The sequence below is a fragment of the Tupaia chinensis genome, unplaced genomic scaffold (assembly GCF_000334495.1).
Source record: "Tupaia chinensis unplaced genomic scaffold, TupChi_1.0 Scaffold143631_1, whole genome shotgun sequence".
Taxonomy (NCBI): Eukaryota; Metazoa; Chordata; class Mammalia; order Scandentia; family Tupaiidae; genus Tupaia; species Tupaia belangeri.
This window is the reverse complement of record NW_006203479.1, coordinates 502,928-528,130: the sequence shown is the minus strand read 5'-3', so window position 1 is coordinate 528,130 and position 25,203 is coordinate 502,928. Positions and strand designations below refer to the sequence as shown.

General features: G+C 38.8%; 1 protein-coding gene across 10 annotated transcripts in view; it reads left to right on the top strand.

Annotated features, from left to right (window-relative positions):
- Positions 1 to 25,203, top strand: part of PDLIM5 (PDZ and LIM domain 5) — a 193,652-nt gene that overhangs the window by 102,770 nt on the left and 65,679 nt on the right. For 3 of the 10 annotated variants that reach the window (XM_006164489.3, XM_006164493.2, XM_027766693.1), the window contains 4 exons: positions 6,592 to 6,634; positions 8,598 to 8,689; positions 17,553 to 17,725; positions 18,037 to 18,073. In XM_006164489.3, coding sequence (XP_006164551.1) covers positions 6,592 to 6,634; positions 8,598 to 8,689; positions 17,553 to 17,725; positions 18,037 to 18,073 — 345 coding nt within the window. Of the gene's footprint in view, positions 1 to 6,591; positions 6,635 to 8,273; positions 8,690 to 15,641; positions 15,657 to 17,276; positions 17,295 to 17,552; positions 17,726 to 18,036; positions 18,074 to 18,601; positions 18,700 to 25,203 lie in introns of those variants that run through there. The other 7 variants (XM_006164486.3, XM_014582507.2, XM_006164492.2 and 4 more) reach the window with 6 other exon arrangements.

Sequence of the window (25,203 nt, the reverse complement as noted above, 5' to 3'; positions counted from 1 at the left end):
GTTTTCGCTACAGTTTATTCTCGTCAGGACAATCCATTACAACTTAGAACTCCTTTCAACTGCTCAGCTAGAAGTTCTGAAACTGGCTATAATGCACCAGGGGTTTTTATTTTGGGTACTACTTTGACAAAAATTAATCAACTTTCAATGGATTGTACTAGCCACACTGATGGCTTTGTTCTTCAAATTCCAGGAGCTGAGGATAGGACTGGGCCAAGCACTGGTATCTCAGCGTCATGGTTTACTCCTGTACGGTGGCTTCACACCAAGGGGGGTGGAGAACAATGGGTGGATTGTTGAGCCATGGCACTAAGCCACTGCCAGGATCTCTGCTGGTGTGAGACTCGCACGCTGACAGAAGCGACTTGTGATGGTTACTGAGGTTCAAAGGAAGCTGTGTTATGCCACGGCGTGTTTGCCAGGATTTGCAGAGAAAAATGTGGGAATAATTTTTTATAGTGTACCTTAGTTTTCGAAGCTGTTTATTTAAACATTCTTTTTTTTTTTTGGAGAGGTTTTTCACTAAAGGGCGCGTGCGCTCGCCAGACAGACAGAGAGAGACAGAGACAGAAAGCGAGAAATCACCCCCCAGGGGGGATGGTCACGCCGCAATCCCTTCTCCTCCATTCTCCTCTCGGGATCTTGGGCACGCAGGCACACGCGCCCAGCGTGAGTTTTAAGCCACCGGGTTCAGGACGTGAACCGCAGTCAACTACGTGGGAGTCCAGTGACATAGCCATTACGCCAACTGCTGGTTCCCAACATTCTTTAAAAATTACTTATTTGCTTCCATGTAATCTGTGACATTAAAGGTGATACTCAGAATAATTGTCTAAAGAAGCGAATGACATCTACACTCATTTTGATTTTGATAAATGGTTTCCCTTGTTTATGCATTAGGATTTTCTTCCCAGAGAATATAGAGATATTTATAGTCCAGTTTGACAAAAGAATTTCTGTCCCTAAACATTGATTATGTTAGGCATGTAGTCTTTGGGTGCCTTATTAAACATAAAGTTCAAGAAAGTAGTAGTTTGATAAAGATGATAATTCATATAATAAAAGTTTTCAAGAATTTAAGGATTGTAATATTTCTTCCCAATATTTTTTTTAGTCAGTTGTAAGTCTTAAGTAAACATTGCAGACAACCGAGATTTGTTTTCTCTTTAAATATTTCTTTAAATACAAAGATTTACTTTTCCTTTAAATATTTGCTTAAAATAACATTTCCTAGAAGGTTTTTCTCCTTCTCACTCCAGTCTTGAAAAATGCCTTCTAAATAATAATTTCTCCTTTAAGTCAGTTTGGGCAGCAATTCAGAGACATTTAAAGGCACTGAGTCCAGTGGCTAAGATACTATGTGATTGTAGCTTCATTTTTTTTCCAGGTATGAGAGGACTCCAGAAGCTCATGGGAAACATGGAACTAAAGCATGGGTTTAGATTGGTGTAAAAATGTTTAAATCCACTTATAGTATTTTCATTTTACACATTTTCCACAAAGTTTTCAAACACCCTTTATGTCCTCCAGGGCAGCACTTTGTCGTTTTACTTTTTTGAAAGTCGTTTTACATAAAACATGCTTTGAGGAATAGTTTACAGTCAGAATACTTACAAAGTAGTACACGGAGCCAGCTCTGTGGGGTGGTGGATAAGGCAGCTGGATCCCATATGCTGACTAGCTAGTTCAAGTCCCAGGCCCAGAGGCGTGAGAAACATGCCAGGCACATGAGCCGTTCCCATGAGAGGGGGTGTTTCCTCCTCCTCCTCTCTGTCTCTTTTTCTCTGGCTAGTTCACATACTCTGTAACACAGACACACACGCACCCGCACAAATACACACACACAAATAGTACACGTACATTGTATAAAATATGGAAAACAAACACCTAACAGAAAAGTTAAATAAATATTCAGAGTGAGTATCTTCTAAAAATTTGTGCTTTTTCCTCTGCCCTGAGCAGGCTGTATATGCTATTTTATATCTTTTTATTAACTTGATATCATAAAGTGTTTCATCAGGCAACACAGAGTTCTTCCTAAAAATGATTTTACAATGTTTCATTATGTAGTTATATTACAACTATGTCCCTGTTGTTGCATATTTATTAGAGTGTTTCTGAAAATGCATTATTATAAATTATACTTTCTTGAATTAATCTCTTTATATGTAATGTCATTTTTATATATCAGATTATTTCCACAATTATGATAGATGCCCAGAAGTTGGTTATTAAATGAGCTTTCTTAAAGGCTTGTATTTTATTTATTAATAAAGGTCCAAGTGTTTTCTAAAAGAGCTATACTCATATATTGTATATTATTAATACTTGAATTTTTTTTTTTTTTGGAAAGGTTTTTGCTATAGGGCGCGTGCGCTTACCAGAAAGACAGAGAGAAACAGAGAGATAGAAAGCGAGAAATCACCCCCCCCCAGGGGGGGGGGGAATAGCCACGTTGCAATCCCTTCTCCTCCATTCTCCTTTCGAGATTTGGGCATGCATGCACATGCTCCCAGTGAGTTTAAGCCACCGGGTCCAGGACTCGAACTGTGGTCAACTATGTGGGAGTTCAGTGACTTAGCCATTATGCCATCTGCTGGCCCCGCCTTCTGATCTTTTAAAATGTAACTGATACTTGGTATAGATTTTATGATATACAGTGTGTTAAAAATGTTTTTCCAGGGGGCAGGCCAGGTGATGTGGGTGGTTAAGGTGGCTGGATCCCACATGGCCTAATGTGCGGTTTGAGTCCCAGACCTGGCTGCTTGAAAAGCCCACTGGCCACATATCCATATATGGCCAAAATCCCAAGAGGAGAATGGAGGAGAAGGGATCATGGCATGGCCATCCCCCCGGGGGAGTGATTTCTCACTTTACGGTTTTCTCTTTCTTGCTCCTTCCCTTCCTCCCTCTCTCTCTGCAGCAAGCACACATACTGTTTAGAAAGCTAAAAAAATTTTTTTCAAGCATTTTAAATGTGGACAAGGGCTGCAGTTTGCTCAAAAGACCAAGATAACATCCTTAAACAAAGTACATTTTAATAGAAAGCTTCAAAATTAACATGGCTGAAATCTTGAGCTTCTATAAATATTCAAACGGAAGTCAGACAAATCCTGATTGGCTTGTAAGAAAGTAACTCTAAGGAACCTTCTTAACTTTCAGTGATTCCGTAACTCGTTTGATGGTCATTTAAATACTTTAACCAGGAGAACTTTGTAGTTTTGCTATAGGTTGCATGCACTTGCCAGAGAGTGACAGACGAAAGAAAAATGTTAGACATCACCCCCTTGGGGGGATGGCCACACTGCAGTTCCTTTTCCTCCACTCTTCTCTCAGGGTTTTGGGCATGCATGCACATATACCAGGTGTGTTTTTCGAGCTGTCAGGTTCAGGACTCAAACTGCATGCCCTTAACCTCTGTGCTATCTGCTGGCCCTGAGAACTAGCTTCTAATGCATCTAGTGTCAGTTATTTCATTTGACATTTAATTATAAGTCATTTTTCTTTCTTTTTTTTTTTTTTTTACCCTGTAAAAGGATGCATTTTTAATGTATATTGGATTCAACCCTAGCATTTTGAGGGCCTGTAGTCTTCTTTTCCTGACTGATTCTTAGTTCCCGCCATTGCTCTTGAAGATTTTCTCAGATGCAACCTGGACAGACATTCATATTTCACATGGAACATTTTGTCTTGTGAATTCAAAACTTCAAACAGTATTTTTTATATCAACTTTTCAATTGATAAAGTATGTTAGAATTTATTATCATTCTAATGCCTTATCAACAAAATAGGATGTTGGACTCCCAAATTAATGAAAACTAGTCATTACAGGATTTTTTGTTGTTGCTGCTAACACTCTTTATGAACTAACACCTATAAAAACTTAGGGGTTTCTTTTCATTAGATGTATGATACTTCTATTTTCAGCTTAGAAACCTGGTGACTATTAAACAGCATGTTCTTTTTTACAAATTGGTTTTATGTTGCTGGAAGCGCTCTAAGCACCTTGAAGTGTTCAGGAAAAAGAATACCATTCTCTGTTTTTGGCAAACTTTTAATAATGCCTTGGGTGGTTTTAATAAGTAGGTCTTCTGGGATTACATCTTGTTGTGAAATTTCATTGAAAGGAAGATTCCACTGCTCTGTACTTGAACCTGTGTCCTTTGCTTATTGTAATGACTCTGTAAGTGAAAAGGAGTCGTCTGTTTGAGAGGACACATGGAAAGTTGTGCAACCAGAGTGTAACCTGTATTGCAGGCGCTGAGCGTGAGCATCCACGGTGGCCTCTCATCAGCTTAAGTTGTTCAGGCAGCACCCGCCCTCGCTGGCTACGTTCGTTGTTATTGGAAAATTCCATCCATGTTAACAATGTTGATCAAAGTTCATTACCAGGTTATGCTTGTAGAGGCCCAATAGCCTCTGCTAGTGTCTTCTATTCGGGAGCTGTTGTCTTTATGAATAAAATGATCTCATGGGTCATAGCTTGAAATGATCAGAGTATTTACTTACTGTGCTGATGTTTCTTCCATTCTGCACTTGCTGTCCTGTCCTTGGGCTGGTGTGATATGAGAGGAGTCTGATTGCTGCTAAACAGAACTTGTACCTTAATGTTAGGTCAATAGCCTTCTAAACTGGTTTTTACAATCACTTAGTTATATAGGGAGTATATTATATGCCAGAACCTTAGGCCTTACCTCCATCCTAAGCAGTTTACTTAGTGAAATTTTGAAGTTCCTTATCTGAAAAATGAAAATAATAATAGTTTTTACTTCAGTTCTTGTCATGATTATATGAGATAATTTCAAACCAATTGCTGTCCACGCTAACTAAAGGCCTCATAATAGCACAGTACAAAAAAGCATATGCTAAAAAAGCATATGCAAAAACAAAATGAATTGGAATTTAGAAACAGATTTTGAGTATGGATTTATGTCTTGTTCTCTTCCATCCTCGCTCTTTATTGATGGCCTGCTATATGCCAGGCACTGTGTTGACAAACACAAGTGGGACATGGGGCCTCTACTGAAATGATAATGTGGTGGAAGGATAGACAGTTTAATTTAGTGTAAGAAAGACTCGAACTTGCGGAAGCATTGAATATAAATACAAACAAACAAACCTGTTCAGTAGCCCGATTCAGCAGAATTCACTGCCTTCACAAAGAGGCCCAGTACCCTACAGTCTTGTTCATATATGTTAGGAGAAAAGGCAAACCCTGTTTGTCTTATTGCCTGTTTTTGTGTTGCTAACAGAAATACCTAAAAACTAAATGAACTAAAGAAAATCGACGTTTACTGTGACTCACGGTTTCCATTGGCCGTGAAGTCCAAAGGCCTCACCAAATGGAGGGAGGCAGAATGTTTAGCAGAACAGAGCATGGTCCGTACCCTTGTGGGTTTCTCTTTCATCTCACTAAGTGCAGTTAACAATACGTATGCAGTTCTTCTATATTTTGCTTTGAAATCTCATTAGCCAGTTTTTCATCTCTTACATTCAAAATTCCACAACGCCTAGGACACGGACATTTTTTTCATCCAAATTCTTCGTTAGAAGGGTGTAACATGGATATGCTTCTCCAATTTCTAAAAAAAAAAATGTTCTCATTTTTCTTTGAAACCTCCTCAGAACAGCAATTTTCACCCATATTTCTTTGTGTCCTGGTCACCACCATTTAACCAATCTCTAAAAAGTTCTAGTTTATTTTCCATTTGTTCATTTGAACTTCCACCAGAATCTAGGCTTTACCTAGCCTTCTCCTTATTTCTGCACATCCCTCGGTTCTAAAGTAGTTTCCACATTTCCCAATATCTGTAGCAACACTGCTGACTATGCCCACTTCTGTCTTAGTCTGTTACTATGTTGCTAACAAATGCCTGAACCTGGCTGATTTTGTAAAAGTAGTTGTTTCATTACTCACATTTATGTTGGCTGGAAAGCCGAAAGGTATCAGTAATGTGGGAAGGGAGGACTTTTAGCAGAGCGGAATATGCTCTGTGTATGCGTGGTCTTCTCTTTCCTGTTTTGTCTCATTCTCTTTGCCTACAGACCCTGATGGTGCTGGGTCCTAGGAGACACCACAGGACACCACAAGGGAATTAGTCACTTAACAGCTAAGTAATACAATCAGTACAATCAGACCCCAATACATTTCTGGGGAACATCTGATCACCACCCACTAAGAAAAAATTCCAAACATGGAGCTTTGGGAAACAAACCATTTTGGAGATGGAAATCCACATGAGTTGGTTGGCAATCATTCAGGGATCAAAAAGTCATCTTTACTATACCTTCCCCTTTTAGGTGGGACTGACCTTAACTCAGAGATGGTAAACATGGGCACGTTAGCAAACTCAGTCTTTGTCTTTCCTCAGTGGAGTTTCTAGGGTAACAGAGACTGCCAATCAGTATCTTGCAGTGTGTGATTTACATGAACTCATTCGAAGAATGTGAATAGTCAAAACTGTAACTTATGAAATGATAAATTCTGATGGTGTAATATATGAAAGTATACAGTAAAACAGTAAAAATCCCATTAACGAGAGACTTACAAGTTTGCTAAAATTCACGTTCTGTTTTTCTTCTTTTCCCCAGAGCATCTTCTACACCCAAGCCTGAGCCTGTTCATGTTCAAAAGGTTTGTAACCCAGCACCACTGGGGGGGCCGATTGATCGTCCCTCTTGGGCCACTGTGATTTCCACGGCTGTCTCCCGCCATGTTTATGTTTAGTTCGTAGTCTCAATCCAGTTTTCCTCATAATTTTTTTCCTTAAAAGATGAGGAGGAAATGGAAATTAACATATACAGAATTACCATTTGTAATTATACTTATGTTATAAAACATTATTTCCAAAGGCATACATTGTACGTAACTAATGACCCCCTTTTTTATATTTATACATATTTACTTTTAATTTGCCTATCTTTATTTTCATATTCTCTAAAGAGAATGAATAAGTGCTTACCAAAAATTAATATCACAATAAATCTTTAATAACATTTTACTAATAGTATTTAATTATATTTCAGAGTATTCTTGGATTAGTTATGGACAAGTACCCCCTTTCTGTCATATATATCCTTAAATTACTCCAAACCATCATTCAGAAACATCTGGTTATGCTTTTTGAGTTTTCCTCCTAATTTTCTTTGTATCTTTTCATTGAATTATTCTTATATTGATTTGCCTAAGCCTTAAACTATTTGTTTTTCTCAATTATTTTTTCTTATTTCTGTAAGATTACTTTAGATTATCTTTTTTGCTTAAAATTAAACATCATAGAGCCACCAGTTTAATGATCTTTTAAAAATTTAATTACTTTTCTATGGTGGAATAGGACAAGTAGGCATTTAATTTATTCTTGAATGTCATAGGAACTTAATCTGTTTTTTTTTTTTTTTTACTCTAAATAGGCTTTGGAATAGGATTTTCAAATTCAAAATTTTGTACTTTTAGTTGGAACTGATCTTTCTGATTAGTTACTTATTTTCTTTTTGTCTGCTGCCAGTGAAGAAATATTTAATTTTTTTTCTCATGTAACTATTAAATATTTATTTTGGAAAAGGCAAAGAATTTTACTTTACCTCTGAATCATATCTTAAAACATTCAGAGAGGGAAACAGAGATGGATTACAGGAGACAGAAAGGATCAGTTTTGTTTTGTTCATTTGTTTGCTTTTTCAGTCTTCTTTTCAAATTCTTGATTCAAGATAATTATGCCCCTTTATGAATTAGATGAAAATTATCTTATATTCCACATTATTTATTTATGTATTTTTAATCTGAAAGTTAAAAATATGATTCTGCTTCTATCCAAATCAAATAATAGCATTCTGGAAACAAATTAAATTTGTAAATAATGAAATTATAGTTGAGTCTCTGGATATTTTAAAATATAAAACATTTCAACTAGCAGTGTTTTGCTTATTATGGAGTATTACAATTTTTTTTTCCCTTGGAATATGTCTAAATTGATACTTAATGATGGTATTTCTGGTAGTTTTCCTCCTCTATCTTCTAAATATTTTGAAACTCCTTCCATTTTTATAAAAAAGTGCATATAAATTATTGTGGGTAACTGGGCGATGCATGCTGGGATCAGGTAGCATGCACACTGTGCTTTATCGACTCATTGTTTTTTTCTGGAAACATGCTATTTGGGCTGCTAACATGATTGTGTTTGTCTTTGAAAAAATCAGCTGTGTGTTCTCTCCAGTGGATATATTTTGCATGTATTTGGTGTGTTTTTGTATATGTTTATTTTTATTTTACATAGGGAGAACCTAAAGAAGTAGTTAAGCCTGTGCCCATTACATCTCCTGCTGTGCCCAAAGTCACTTCCACAACCAACATGGCCTACAATAAGGCACCACGGCCCTTTGGTTCTGTGTCTTCACCAAAAGTCACATCCATCCCATCACCATCGTCCGCCTTCACCCCGGCCCATGCGACCACTTCATCACACGCTTCCCCGCCACCTGTGGCTGCTGTCACTCCCCCGTCCGCTGCATCTGGACCGCATGCTCACGCCCATCTCAGTGCTGACCAGTGCTCCTCTGCAGTGAGCATTGGTAAAACTGCAGTTAATGTCCCACGGCAGCCCACAGTCACCAGCGTGTGTTCCGAGACTGCTCAGGAGCTAGCAGAGGGACAGAGAAGAGGATCCCAGGGTGACAGTAAACAGCAAAATGGGTAGGTGGCTAAGGGTGCTTTCTGCTCTTTTCAGAACTCTTCTTTTAGGCGATTTCCAGCAAACACTTGATCTACTCCCCCTCTCCCCCCAACACCAACTAGCTGTTTTTTGAAGGAAGGGAGATGAGGTTTATTTGCTTCATTAACACGTGGCCTTTATATTATGTACATACAGCACCCTCTGCTAAGCAATTGCAGGTTATTGGAAACCCCATTACTGTGTTCTGACATGTTACAATCCATGTGACATACTTTGTAACTCTTTCTCCAAGGCCCCGGCACAGCACTGAGCAGCTGGCACTTATAATGCAAGGCAAATCTTGAATCTTTCTTTCTCAAGTTTTCCATTCTTTTATTGGCCACCAAAAGTTACAGAGTGATTACAGTTGTCACCATATGTATCTCTTCCTAAGGAGAGAGGAAATGAGTTTGTAAGAAGCTTCCCCCCCCCCAGTAGTGAGAGGAAATGAGTTTGTAAGAAGCTTCCCCCGCCCCCCCCCAGTAGCTTTAGGAAAGCAGAAAACAAGTCTACTTTATACTCAGACTCCTGTCTATAAAGGAAGCCTTAGCACAGAGAAGATAGCTAGCTGTTCTTTTCAGATAAAGATGAATTTGTTCTCTAAAAACAAACATTAATGGAAAGGCAATAACAAGGGATGTCAGAAGCAAATTCGAGAATATTTTCATTGTAGAGATTTTTTTCTAAAACAAATTTAACCCAATGAGCATGAAATGTATCATGTTACCAAAAGTTTTCAAAATCTTTTTTTCACGTTTTTTTAAAACATTGTAGTAATACATTCATTTGAGCGACACAAAGTTATGACTGCATATCTATTTTCAGCCAACTTCAATTATAGAGGGCCATTTGAGTCCTTTTGGAATTCAGTGACAATTCTTCTAAGGCAGAGTCATCTGTGTAAAATCATTCTGATCGATTCATCGTGATGAAAATGTACCTTAAAAGGAAAACGAAGGGAAATAACCTGCATGCCTGTTGTTTTTTAACCAATGCCAGCTCCCAGGAAAATACAATTAAAATAATTGTGCGGATAGGTCCTTTCTATGAGATAATCCCTTCCGAATGTTAATTCATGTAATGAAGAGCCCCTGCTCTCTGGAGCACTGCTGCCATGGCAACCTGGGCTTTGAAAGAGGTGGTGGCTGGATTCCAGGCTGCTGCTGAGAGCAGTGGGCGCTGGAAGAAAGCAACCCGGCTGGACATAAGGTCTGTGGGTGTGGTTTTCCTACGTTGTGATGAACATCGTAAGGAAAGTGAGTGACCTTCAAAGAATGTTGTTTCTTATTTCCTGTGAGGGAGAGAAACAGTATGTAGTTTTAAGCTATATTTGGTTGTAATTTTTTTTTTTTGCTATTTTTTTTGTCTATTTTAAGACAATAGATTTTAGAGTAATCGTAATAGATACTCTGAAAAGAAAGACACTGCCATTCAAACATTGGCCACAGAGAAAACGAAAACAGAAGTTCTCTATATTTACTAAATTCCAAGTTCGGTAGGGAAAACATCCACCGAAGGAAGTGTCTTAACTAAAATGTTTTCTCCTTACGCTTCTTGAAGTTTGCTGGGAAAGTCTTCTCAATGGAAAATTGTAGAGGTGAAAGCAAATTGAGATTATGGAAGACTACTTGGTTTAAAACATCTGAAGCATAGCCAGCTTAAATTTTGTGTTTTGTAAGCACAAGTTTGGTAGTAAAACATGAAATGATTTAAAGCTTACGATTTTCAAAACAAAAGTAGACTATTATATCTAGAGATGTGTAGTGGCTTCTTAATCATTCCATCAACAAGTGTTAATTAAGCACCTGCCTACTTCCCACCACTGTGCAAAAATTAAAGAGAAAAGGGATTATTACATATTTTACATCATCAACAAGTGAGTTACTACGTTGTATTTGCAAGCTGGTTGCCTTTTAAATGGCTTGATTTAGAATGTTGTCCAGATGTTAAAACAGTGAAAACGTGATTACTCTGAAGACGAAGTTGGTGTCTATGACATTATAAAATAACTTGTCTTTCTCTCCCCGCATTTAGATTAGAGAAATCAAAAATACGTCACACATTTTGCTAGTCAAGGATGTGTCGTTTGACAAGTGTTTTGAGAACTAATGAATGCATTTTCTGTATCAGCTGTCAAAAACTTTTTCTGAAATCAGTATCCAATATTTTGCTATTCTATTTCCCAGATCTTTATAATGTTGCAAAAGATCTGCAGCAAATCTCTGTCCTAAGTCAAGAGCTATTCTTATTAATTACTTTTTATTTTAAAAATAATATGTATTGGTGACCAAAAATTGAGGAGTGCAGAAAGATGTAAACATAAATCTGTAAGTTGTTTATCCCCTCAAATCTCTAGAAGGAGCACTAGTTTTTAAGTGATTTAAAGTGGGTAGCTAATTTGATTGACATCCCCACCCAAATTTTTATAGGATTAATAAGCAAAAGCCTATTAAACATCACTACCAAAGGATAATTATTTATAATTAATTGTGTGAAATTTGTAGAATATCTTGATTTTTTAGAATATTTTTAATACTGTATAAACATTTCCATTACTCCTTATAAATAATAATGATAAAAGCATTTTAAGAAATTTGAGGGACCAGCAGTTAGCGTAATGGCTATGTCGCTGGACTCCCATGTAGCCGACCACAGTTTGAGTCTCGGACCCGGTGGCTTAAACTCACGCTGGGCTTGTGTGCATGCGTGCCCAAGATCCCGAGAGGAGAATGGAGGAGAAGGGATTGTGGCGTGGCCATCCCCCCTGGGGGGTGATTTCTCGCTTTCTGTCTCTCTGTCACTCTCTGTCTGTCTGGCGAGTGCACACGCCCTGTAGCAAAAAAACCTCTTCAAAAAAAAAAAAGAGAAATTTGAAATCTTTCTTCTATATATACAAAAAGTTGGTCCAGGCTTGCTGTTGCCTTTCCTAGTCTCCTTACTCTCCTAAGAGCAGAATGGGACTTTATGAAAGGAGGCTATTTTGCATCAAGCACTTTTCCATTCCATTTTTCCTTGCATTATAATGTGCCACCGCATTCAGAGGTAAGTCTTTTACATTCCTTTCCTTCCATTTTCTTGGACTGCTGTTTCTTCTAACAGTTTCTATACAGTAATTGAAGAACCTGAGCATGGCATATACAAAAATAATGATGTGGTAGTAATATTATAAAATGATTTTCTCGTTGCAGAAAACACAAGTGACAAAGTTAGTATCCACATTACTGGAGAGGAAATATGGTGATTTATATATGAGTAAACAGCATGAATGGCTGGTTTTTGCAAAATTAAGTTAAATTTTGCAAAAGTTATCATTTAGAATAACCACATTTAGTGTTTTCGATAAGTTTGGTTTGCATTGCTATGTTGCGGTGAATTGCTTTATGTTAATGAGTAGTAGTGCTTTTAACTATGCCCTAGAATATATGTGGAGTTTGCTGTGTAATGGTTCGAAGAAGCAATGCTTGGGAGAATGCAGTTCAATTCATTGAGACTATTAGAAGACAGAGAGATAGAAGAGAACGTGTAAACTCTTACACCACTAGTGAATAGCATTTGTCAAACGAAGTTAATGTCTATTAATATTAGAAGCCAATGTTTCATAGGTAAAGTCTCTAAGAACCTTTATGGTTTTTCTGGAGAGCTTTAATTCTTAAAATGTTGCTAGGTGGTTGAGATTGCTACCTATGCGGTTGGATGTCAGTGAATTTCAGAACGTCCATCTGCCTTGGGAATGAGTTAAGAGAAGTAGTTACCAACTTACCAAGTGTCAGAGTTAGTGGTGTGGACATTGGAAATCCTTGTGGTACACTTTCAAACCTTGCGTTTGTGTTCTGTTGCTTACTAAACTGCCTAGTAATTACTAAATTTCAAAATAGATAAAAATTATATTAGACAGCACTTAAATTGAGTATTAATTTTGATTATTCTGAGCATGTGCTGAAATTTATTTAGCATCACAGTGTGAACTATAAGAGAGTTGGAAATACAGCCTATCTATGTTCAGACACACCCTAAAGAATTAACTATTGAATTATTAGGGCAGCTTCATTACACTGTGGCTGTGGTGTCACTGACTAAAGAGTTTGATACATAGCTAGGAATATTACACACTCATGGACTAGTAAAACATCCTCAAACCCTGACTTATTGTTTGTCTATTTAAAACTGAATTCTTTTTTTTTTTTTTACTTGCCAAAGAGAGACAGTGACAGAGGAGGGTAGGGAAGAGGGAGAAAGCACCCCTGTAACTCCCCCCAACCCCTGCCATCAGGTGGGGTCATACCACAATCACTTCTCCTCCATTTCTCCACCCTGCCGGGATTTGAGGGCATGTGCGCACGTATGCTGGTGTGCTTTTCAAGCCTCCAGGCCTAGCATTTGAACCAAGGTCAGCCATGTGGGATCCAGATCCAGAAGGCTTGGGGGCCAGCTTCTAAATTAAATTCCTACACACAAAAAATTTGGCTAGTTACTGGATTCCAAATTAACAAACAATATGGCTTGTAAAAGGGAGACAGTGGGACTTGGAAAAATAAATTTAAATATTTAGGTTAAATATTGGAATTTTAAATTTAAGATTGAGATTAATTTATTAGGCATTACTATGCACTGTGCTAGGTACTTCTCAACGTATCGTGGGAGTTAATTCTCATTAAACCTTGAACACCAGGAGATCACATAGTTTTTTCAAGTCATGCATCTGGTAATTGATAGAGCTTAGATTTGACCCAGGTCTTTGAAGCCAGCTTTTGATGTGCCTTCTGCTGTATTGCCTGCTTGTGACTTGGGCTTCTTTCTGTTACTTCGAATTAGTGTACGTTCTTAATTACTACAGAGTTAAATTGCAATCATGTGAATGAATTGAGATTATACGGGAGAAATGATGTGTAGAAACTACAATTGGGTTTGATCCCCTTTTTTTTTTTTGAGCAGTTGAGGGATCTGTTCCAAAATCACACCTGTGTTTGTATGGTTTACAAATTGCATTCAGTTATGTTAAACTGAGTCCTTACAAGAAGCCAGAAAGACAGAAAAGCGTTGTTCATTTTGCAGAAACCTGAAGGTTCTGCAGGTGGCAGGTTGCCCGGGGCACGGGGGCGGCAGTAGCATCGCCAGGGTTAGAAGCTGGTCCCCTGGCTGTCATGCTGGCACTTTCCATTGCAGTGTGTGATAGGCTATTCCATTCGGGCACCTTTCCTAAAACATGTGAACATATTTGTTTGACTTACTCAAATAGCATCTTCCTATTGAAATCAGTTAACCTCCCAGTTGCTGCTTCTCACTACACCATAGACCGTTTCCCCCACTAACTTCATGCTGATGTGATATTTTACTTAAACCTTGACACATATAAGTACACATCTAAAATCCTCCTGTATTCGGGGAAGGGTATATTGTAAAAACAGTTTCCCTGCTGTTTAAAATAGCAAAGGAAAGAAGGCTTTACATTGTGGCCAGAGAAGATCCGTTACTGGCAGATGACGAGACCAAGTTCTTGCCATCTTCTACCCTCCCTCAGTGACACTCAGCCCTCCGTTGAGTTTATGAAACTGACTTTGATATGTGGAAATTGAGCTTCACCCAGTCTTAGCATTATAAACTGTGTTTGTCATGAATTAGGACTCACTGCGATTGAACATCAATGCAGAATCGAACACTGCAGTGTGTTCAATTTTAAAATTCAGTCTTCTTTTTTTTTTTTTTTTAGCAGACTTAATTCCATTTATAATTTTAGCTGCCTTTTGACATGTTAAATAACATAGTCGTAGGTCTCAGGGATGAGTGTGGGCATTTTTTTTTTGTTTGTTTGTTTTATTTTTATTATCATCATAATCTTCTTTATATTACATTGGATTACATATAACTTTACAGTGTATTACATTGTTTTTTCAAAAGGGAATGCCATGCATGTCAGTCAGTACAGAGACATTAATCTCCCCACTTCAACATTCCATATCTTTTCTGTTTTCCCCAATCATAAATTCAGTCTTCTTCATGACGGAATCACAATGTCTAGGTTTTTAGTGGATCTGTACTTCATAGACCACGTGAATGAATTACGTTTCGTGGTTCTCCCTCTTTGGGTGTTACTTAGTTCTTCTGTTGTATCATTTCAGACATGGCTTTCTGGGCAGTAATTACGTTGCTGATCGTGTAGAACTATGGTGTTCTCACAAATCACTTCTGAAGTTGCTAGGACTTGGTTGTGAATGAGGGTGTGTTACTGAGGGACAGGGGAGCACATGAAAATTAAGCGATCGCCCATTATTTATGACCCACTGGGCTGCCCACATTCTCCATCATAATCACTGCACTGTACGAAGTGAGCAATTTTCAAATAGCATGTCATTCCTTTGTAAGAGAAGACTCAAGGTAATTTATGCGAGATTGCACTTGCCATCAATGTATATGTATACTTCTATTATGTGAGACTGAAAGATTTTCTTTCTCTTTCTCTTCGGGTTTTCAAAGTGATTCTCAAATGCTTTGTTTCTATATCTTACATCTTATTTATTCCCTGGCCTTTTATTAGGAACATAGTAAGACTTTGGATTCATGTTAAAATGAATTTGTGAAAACCTAGACATTTAAAAAATACAGTCTTTCTCTTGATATTTAGCAACTTGAGGTTTGCACTAGCATTCATTCATAAAATAGTTTTCCATTTTCCACAAAAGATAAAGCAGTCGTCCTGAGAACAGTGTAACAGAATTCCGCCTAACGTTTGTTCATTCTTTTCTATGTGTATTTGATTATTGTGAAGCATGCTGTTTGTGTAACATCGTCATGCGAATTCATTGTTTTGAATTTCATAATTTCATTTGATCTTTTCTTCCTTTTCGCCTCTCCTTTGTCTGTTCCTCGTCATTCTGGGAACATCACTGTCTTCTCTACTCTGACACGTCTTTCTTGTGTATTCCGTTTCCTCTTCAGTAATCCTGGTACCATGTAAGTACTTAACCAACCATTTGTTTTCTAATTTTCATCACTGTCTTTTGGTAACTTTCCATCTTGCTTCAGCTCAACACCTCCTGCACATTTTAGTAATGTCTCCTCCTCATCATGAGAATTCTCAAAAATGTTAAGGAGCATAAGAAATGCTAGGGAACTTGCCCTCAAGGGAATGTCTTATGAACCAATGGGTGTGTTTAACACACCCACGCTTCTATGGCGGAAAAACTTTGTAAGTTAATAACCTTCAGGGTAATCAATGAGTATTATAGGCAATGTAGACTGCAGTTAAAGATGTGGTTTTGAGCCTCTGTAGTGTTTTAAATTTTTTGAATGAAGTTGCTAATGTTGAATATCTATACTTCTAAATAAAATACTTGCTCTTGAGAGTTTAGTTTACATATTATTCCAAATACATTTTTAAAAAATAATTAAAATTACTCTCTTTGATCATAGAGATTAGACTTTGAGAAGTTGAGTGACTTACATAAAATACACATTGAGCAGGGCCTGTAATGCTTGGAGCCTTATCCGTCTGACTCTAAAGCCAATGTTAATTTAATTCCATCACCATCTTCACTGGGGAAGAAACTCTTCAAATGTAAAAGCCAGTTTTGATAGTGCACACTATTAAAGACAGCAGGCTGGCGGAGAGTGCTGTGATTTCTCTAGCAGGGAGTTGCACCTCGTAGATGTTGCCACCCACACCTGACCACATTCAGAGCACTTTCCTGGGAGGCCTTGTGCCAGTCGGCTGCTACTCCGGACTCATGTTCCTTTTTCTCTTCTAAATTAAACTCCTAATCTCCAGAAGCTTGCATTTGTCCTATTTTGATGGAGGGGAGAGGTGAGGAGAAATACTGATACATATTACTATTATGTTCAGTAGGCCTTAAAGTGTTAAAAAAGTAATGTGTATTGCAAAGTCTTGAATATTTATGTTTTGTTAATAGAAAAAACGAGTGTTCTTAGCAAACTCAGAGTACCTGAACTGTAGTTTACAAACAACTTCACTATATTGTTTCCTTTAATCCTCAGAACAATACTACTTCATGATAGTCTTGCCTTATAAATAAAGAAACCCTGATGCTTATGTAGTGACAGTGACTTTTGCAAAATCACACAGTGGGAAAGTCATAGGACCGACATGTAAATCCTGGTCTTTTGATAAATATTCCAGTGGTTTCTGAGAGACCGCAGCTCTTCCCAGGGCTGAGGCAGCACTGCAGCTTCTGTTTGGGAGAAGGGATACCTGCACATACTCGTGAGAAAATGCAGAGAGCAGCAGTCTGAACCTTCCCCAGATGGTGTCTGGGGTGCAGCTTAGCCTATACCAAACCATTCCCAGTTTCTGGGCCTGGTGAGGACGTGGCCATTTAATTCTGTGAAAGCCTGTACGTTCTAGCAGTATATCTGTATTTAGCTGTGGTTAGGGATGTCGTTTAAATCTGTTTTGTATGACTCATGATGAAAAACACAAGTTATTTCAAATGGTTTGATTCTGACTGCTGTGGACTTCTCGTTTTCTAGTTACCTTCTTCCTGTTCTTACTTTTTTCCTTTGCTTTTCTTCATGTTGGAAATCTCTCTCCTGCTGCCTTCTTCTGTCAATTAAAAGGAAAATTCCACCTAAACGGTAATTTTTTTCTGTTAAATACATTCTTGTAGTATGACTTTATGCATGCATTTTATTCCAAAACAACAAGAAAAAAATCTGTTTTAGAAAGAGATGTTTTGTAAGAAACCGGGGCTGAGTATACTTGTAAAATCAAACTACATAAAGGAAGTAGCGAGGATTAATTGTATAAATTGCAAATAATTCAGTAGAGGATATTTTATCCTTTCACTATAATTACAGATTTACCTCTTTTTTTTCTTCTCTCGTTAACCCTAGCCCACCAAGAAAGCACATTGTGGAGCGCTACACGGAGTTCTATCACGTACCCACTCACAGCGACGCCAGCAAGAAGAGGCTGATGGAGGACACCGAGGACTGGCGTCCCAGGACAGGGACAACTCAGTCTCGCTCCTTCCGGATCCTTGCCCAGATCACCGGGACTGAACACTGTAAGTGAACGCCCAGAGATCCAGATGGGTTCTTCACCTCAGAGAGATTGGCAGATTCAGACTGGCTGGTGGTATTGAAAAACAAAGCTGGGACAATTTGCTTTTCAGTTATGCTATGCGTAATCTGGGTGTTATAAATACCACGCCTGCTGAAATATAATAGAAATGGTTGGGATGCTACTGGTAACATGAAATGGGTGTGTGTGTGACTATGAAATGTGAACAGTTGGTATTGATTGGTACAGATAACTGCTAACATGATTTTGAAGTCCGAGAGAAACTAATATTAGATATTGCTTATTCTATTTCAGTGACAGAATCTGAAACTGATAATACGAAGAAGGCAAAGTAAGTTCTTCATCTTGTAAATTGAGTGCTTTTCTTTCATGAATGGTCTCAGTTTGGTTTTTGAGATTTTCAAGTGTAATGGTATGGCGTTTTATCTTATAACTGGAAGCTACGCATTTAACTTCGGGGCCTTTTGTGTGACTTAAATGTACAACTTACTGATTTTTAAAATGAGGAGATACTGTCTGGGTGCTGTATCTAAGTCTTGTTTTCTTTAGTGTTAAGGTAAGTGGGCCGAAGGATGTACTTGGGGGTGCTTTGCTAACAGTATGTATCTCTGTGAATGAGCTCATGTGTCCCCTTGAAGTCATTTTGGTGATAAAACAATTAGTGTTTCCGAGAGGGCTCTATAGATTAATTTCTATATTTCTTTATCTGCTCTATTCTTAAAATCTTTGCTTTTTAATAAAACAGCCAAGTAAAGCTAAGCTTTTATAAGGCATGTTTTCTGCATGATGGAATTAGTGTAGAATCTTTTTCTCTTTCTTATGACTCTTCTATCACTCTTTTTTTTTTTTATTTCCACAGGGAAAAGATACCCCTTCACGTCTTTAGTCCCAAATACACAAAATTACGTGACTGGCACCATGAAGTTTCAGCACGTGCTCTTAACGTACAGTGATTTATGAGCCTTGCCCCCCAAACAGCCAGCACATACCTTTTCATTCATTCATTCTTTCTTTCCAACTTCACAGCAAAATCTGTATGAAATTTGCCTTATGAAAAATAGAACCTTTTCTATACTTTTCTAACAATTTCCTATGGTTGTGAAAACAAGGAAAATAAACATGCTTTGTGCTAGTCGGTAGCTTATAAATGTAAAAACCGAAGAAAGAAAACTAAGGGGTTAGATCTGCTCGGTGGATTTACGGATAGCAACCTTGGAAAAGGAATTATTGTTGTAAGTTGAATTTGGTTGGTTGTTTGAAGCAGAGGCAGATGAGCAAATAATTCCTCATCTGATTTGGAAAATTCTTCTTTTATATTAGTACGTTTCCTAAGTTTACTATGAAGTTCAGTATTAGGTGACATTCAGATCTGTAGTAAATTATTCTAAGTAAGCAAATATGAGGTTACAAGATTCTAGAAAAGCCTGTATTAGAGAAGAGTTCATGGTAGGTTTAAGTATCTTTTAAAGTGGGCACTGGGAGGCCCAGATGTGGCCCCTCAAAAGCAAAGAAGAGAATCTTGTCCCTGTTTGCAGTGGGGACATATTGTTCTTTTGGTTTGGTTTGATTCAAATATCCTATTTTCTACCAAAGGAAATATTTGTAAGCTGGTGGGTCTTTTTAGGGTTATAGACAATTTCCAAGCCTTGGCTAGTGGGATATAGATAAGATAACTTTACTTTGTTTTCAAATCAGAGGAAAAGGACATAAAATAAGTTGTACTATGAATGATTTTGAGACATCAGAAAAACATTTTACTTGCTGAAATAGAAACTACTGTGCCTTGCTGATATTTATAGGAAGCTATGTTTTGGCCAATACTTGGGAGCTAAATCTCTGACCAGAATTGCATTCTGCCTTGTAATATAATGTATTATATGTTAGAGCTACACTCAGTAATAAATGCATTTTGAAGTTTGGAAAAGTCTTGTAATAAAGTTGCCTTTGACTTAGCTTTGTACTTGCTCTGTTTTCCTGAGGCTGGTAACATTGCTGTCTAGGCCTTGGTACAGTGTCACGTGGGTGAAATAAATGATTCTCTTGACATTTCATTTGGAAAACGTTCTTAATTTTATGAGGTTACTAAAATGTGTGTGTAAAATACGGCAAGGGCACGCGTTGGACTTTTTGCCTTGCATTGTTACCTTATTAACATCCTCTGTAACATGTAAGATGTTAGGTATGACACAACCGAGAATTATGATTTGTACAAAATGATCGCAGAAAGATCTTGTCTGCATTCAAGGGTCCACTTTTATTGTCAAGATTTTCTTCACTAAAAGTCTTAATAGTACTAGGACAGCTGTACTCATAATGTGGAAAAGCTAACAATTTCATTAAATAACAGGTTACCATAAAAAAGTTGGCCTTTTAAATACATTTAAAATATAATTCCAGGATTTGTCAATGCTCATTTCCATATGCATTATTATATATGTCTTTTTTTTTTTTCAGAGAGAGAGAGAGAGAGAGAGATTTTTTTGCTATAGATTGTGTGTGCTCGCTAGAGAGACAGAAAGTGAGAAATCACCCCCAGGATGGCCACAATGTCCATTTCCCTATAGTTTATTATATATGTCTTTTTTTTTTTTTCAGAGAGAGAGAGAGAGAGAGAGATTTTTTTGCTATAGATTGTGTGTGCTCGCTAGAGAGACAGAAAGTGAGAAATCACCCCCAGGATGGCCACACCTTAATCCCTTCTCCGTTCTTCCCTCAGGATTTTGGGCACACATACACACATGTCCAGCATGAGTTTTAAGCTGCTGGGTCCAGGACTCAAACCACAGTCAACCACGTGGGAGTCCATTACATAACCATGTACGCCATCTCTGGTCCCAGGATGTCTTTCTTTTATTGCCCTGGCTCTTCAGATACTCAGAGGCCTTACCTGCTTGTGTTGTGGTTATGACGTCAATCCCAGCTATCACTGTGTGTATCTGGCCTCTGTAAGAAGATCTACTTTTTTTACACCAAGCTTTCTCATACCTAATAGTTTTCCCTTGAGCTCAAAAGGTGATGTCTGAAATAAGATAGAATTAAAATTTCGTAAAAATAAACCGTGTGGTAATCATGGTGATTTCTACCAAGGACTAAATTTCTAGAATAACCCCAGATAAATAAATGAATTTTTCGCTGAATACAGACAAGAGGACATGTATAAACTTTATAACTCAAAATAGGGACCGTGGAGGATAAGAACGGAATACCCTGCCTAACTACCAGTGGAGCAGTAAACGTGCCCTGGGAAGCACAGGCTCACGTCGCCGGGCTGAACCACATGGGAGTGTGAGGGTAAATGCTCAGTCCAGAGCACAAAGGACCTTCCGTCTGACCTTGTCAGAAGCCGACTTCCTGAGCTCAGCGACTCTCCCAGGACAGTTTATATTCCTAGCTCAAAAGCTAGCTAAGAATTGTAAAAGCTACTTGCAATAATATTATTAATAATAATATTAATCTAATGATCTAACTTATGACTTGTTTATGTTTGTCTCATATAGATTGTCTTCATCATAGGCTTGTTTTTAATGTGAAATTAGGAAGTTACTCTTACGAGTTTTTTAGTATTTTTTTTCCTCCTAGAATAGAATGTTTCACACATAGTCAAATATATTTTTGTAATCTCGAAAACTACAGTGGAAATAGAAATGCTTATTTCCCAAATCATTATGCCCTATAGGAATATATTCAGATATATTAAGATTATAGCCTTTTAATAAAAACTGTGGTATTAGGATATAAAATACTAGTCCCTTCTTTTACTCAAAATTATTCTCAACACTTTAGAATGAGTTTGTTTTCCTCCAGACAAATAGTTCTGCAATTTTCATGTTTCTGGTGTGTACATAAAATCTTATAAATAAGATCCAGTGGGTGGCACAGAGGTCAGGCAGCTGTATCCCATTTGGCTGCCTGTGTGGTTCAAGTCTCAGACCCAGTGCCTTGAAAATCATGCAGGGTGTCTGTGCATGCGTGCCCCAAATCCCAGAAGCAGAATGGAGCAGAAGGGATTGCATCATGGCCATACCCCTAGTTGGGTGATTTCTCACTTTCCCTCTCTGCCTATTTCTCTTTCTCGTTCTTTCCCTCTGAGTACATGTGCCTTATAGCAAACTACCCCTCAAAAAAGGAAATTATTAAGCCAGCAGATGGCATAGCTGTTATATTGCTGGACTCCTACATGGCCAACTGTGGTTCAAGTCCCAGTCCTGGTGGCTTGAAAATCATACCTGGTGCATGTGCGTGCATGCCCAAGATCCCAGGAGGAGAATGAAAGAGAACGGATTGTGACATGGACACCTCCCCTGGAGGGGAGTAATTTCTCACTTTCCCTATCAAGCTCTCTGACGAGTACATGCACCTTTTGTCAAAAACTTCTTAAAAAAAAAAAAAAAGAAATAATATAAATGATAAATATTAATTGCCTATATTCATTCTTTCAAATTAGTAATTATTTAATATTTAAATTCCAGGCACTAATTTTTGTGCCAGGGATAAGAAGGGAACACAGATAAATACATAAGCAAAATTATCTGAAATCATTGCATTACCAAGATAATAAAATAAGTTTATATAAAAGATTATTTGGTTAAGTTGGCTTAGCTGGGGAAAGATGACTTCAGGCTATGTGGCCCTATGAGGAGACGATCTTAATACCAACGCCTGGGAGAGGAGAAGGAGCCAGCTATGTGGTGACCCCGGGGCTGGGTTCAAGGCAAAGCCAACACATGTGGCCGGGATGCAGACCAGAAAGGTGGGTGAGGCTGGGACGGGGAGCCCGAGGGAAACTTGATTCTTAGGCTTATTGGCAGATAAGGTGTACTCCCACTGCCTCCATAGCATTTTAAAGGAAGTTATCATACGATATCTAATCACTTACAAGTAAAATTAGCAAATGAAGAACCAGGCAGTTAGTCAGCTTGCTAAATCAAGCACACCCCTAGTTAGTGCCAGCCCCGCTTATTCCGAGTTTAATGTTTTCCCTCCTGAGATCCAGCAAACACCTAGACCAGGGAGACATAGCTACAGTCTGTTTTTGTTTTACACATACATACACACATATATGTATGTGTGCTTATAGAGATCAGAAACACGGTATTCTGTGAAGCAAACATAAAGTCACCCACAAACAAAACTCGTGTAAAAATCTGACACATGTATTCATAGTTTAGTCATGAATTTGATGACTTAGTCCACTCTGGCTAGTTTTGTTTGGACTCATTTATGTCATTCATGAACATTTCTTTCCTTCTTTAAACTTGTCTAAGGGCATGTGCGTTTACTAGAGGAAGAGAGGGAGAAAGTGCCTCTCGGTGGGGCATGGTCACCTCACTCGGCAGCCCTGCCTTCATTTCCTCGTCCTGCCAGGATTCTGGGAATGCGCACGCAAACGCCCATTGTGCCTTTCAAGCCACCGGGGCCGAGATTCAAACTGCGCAGTCAGTTATATGGGGTCTGGCTCTCCTAACCTTAGGCCACAGGGCTAGGAGCCTCAGGAACGTTTCTTAAACCAGATGAGTATTTTCTTGATCATTCTTTCCAAGACAGGAATCAAAGCTTTTTCATTGTTGTTAGAAATAGGGGGTCGTCAGAAGTCATGACGCTTTTCTCTATGCAAAAGTGCATCATGATTTTTCCAACAACCCAATAGTAAGAAGGGAATGATATATTCTGGTTTTTAGGCTCATATTTGTAATTGACCCAGCACTTTTGCCCCTGAGTTTCTACTTTAAAATATGAAGCTAGGGGCCAGCAGGTGGTGTGGTGGCTAGGGGTGTTGGATTCCCACCTGGCCAGCCATGGTTTGAGTCCTGGACCTGGCAGCTTGCTTTCTCACTTTCCCTTTCTCTCTCTCTCACTCTGGCCAAATTGGAAGGAAGGAAGGAAGGAAGGAAGGAAGGAAGGAAGGAAGGAAGGAAGGAAAAAGAAAGAAAAAAGAAAGAAAGAGAGAAAGAGAAAGAAGGAGGGAGGAAGGAAAGAGAAAGAAAGAAAGAGGAAAGGAGGGAGGAAGGAAGGAAAGAAAGAAAGGGAGAGAAAGAAAGTTAAATAAAATAAATTCTAAAAAAAAAAAAAAAAAGAAGCTGGTTTCTGTGGGGGGCACCGTGATGCCCACCTGGATACCAGCCAGTGGAAGACTGGAAGTGCGGTGGGCAGACAGCCTTTGTGTGTCAGCTCTTCTCGAATCACCTCAGCTGGAGACACCCCTTCCCCAAAGGCAACTGCCCCATGAGGACTGCCAGCATTGAGTGAACTCGTCAATTGGGAGGAAGAGGAGTCAGGAGCTTTGCCCTTTCAGCCCAGTGAGGGGCAGCTCGGGCCTCTCCAACTCGAGCTGCTGCGGAGTCAGCTGAGGCTGTTCCGAGTCCTGTTTCACACCTCAGTTTCTCCTGCCCGCTCCTGTGTTCTGTGCTTTCCTTTTCCTCTTCCTTTCTCCTCTCACAGGTGTTGGTCCTTGAGGCATTTCTTGGTGCATGGCTCCCCAAATCGGAACGGACAAGAAGAAGGAGAAAGCACCCCCCAATTGGGTGCGGTCACACCACAGTCCCTTCTCTTCCATTTCTCCATACTGTAGGGATTTGGGGCATGAACACACACACACACACACGCGCACTGTGTTTTCAAATATCCAGGGCTGAGATTTGAACCATACTGTCAGCCATGTGGGATCCAGCTCCCTTAACCCGTGAGCCACAGGGTGTTCCCAGGAGCACTTCTTAATAAGCATCCTCCATGCAGAACCCTGTCTGGGAGCCTGCTTTCTGGAGAACCTGACCTGTAATAGAATCACCTTTGAGATTCCAAATGGCACCTCAGTTGCATGAGGACCTCTTCCGTGTGCTCCTTTTCTTCATCACTGTCTTTATCACTTCTCCTTTCTTCTCCTTGAATCTTCAACCCAGACCAAAAACACTATTTTTTTTTTTTGAGAGAGAGATTTTTGCTTTAGGGCATACACACTTGCTGGAGAGAGAGAGAGAGATAGAAAGGGAGAAATCACCCCCTCAGGGGAATGGCCACACCACCACCCCTTCCCTAGTCTCTCCTCAGGGTTTTGGGCGCTCACTTGCATGCGCCCAGGACCACAAACACTATTTAGGACGATCTCACACAAAAGATCAGTTAAGAGCAGCTCAAAGGAGTATGGAAGCCCAAAGGCAGCTGCGTTTACTTGGCCTTGCTTCAAGCATGAGTGTGTGTCGGCTGCATCAGAGGCAGCCCAAGAGTAAAGAGACACCAAATACAGTCAGATCTATGTGATTTAAGCAATGAAATGAGAAGTTTCAGAATGAAAAGTCAGGGTTAACCAAGTAAGTGGAAGCAGCACTTAAAATAGGAAAGCAGGACTTAATAAAATATTACCATTTTGCATGTTACAGTTTTCCATATGCAGCATTTTAGAATCATGTATCAGCCATTTAATCTGTCACTTAATAAACTTTATTTGGAATACATCTGCTGTTTTTC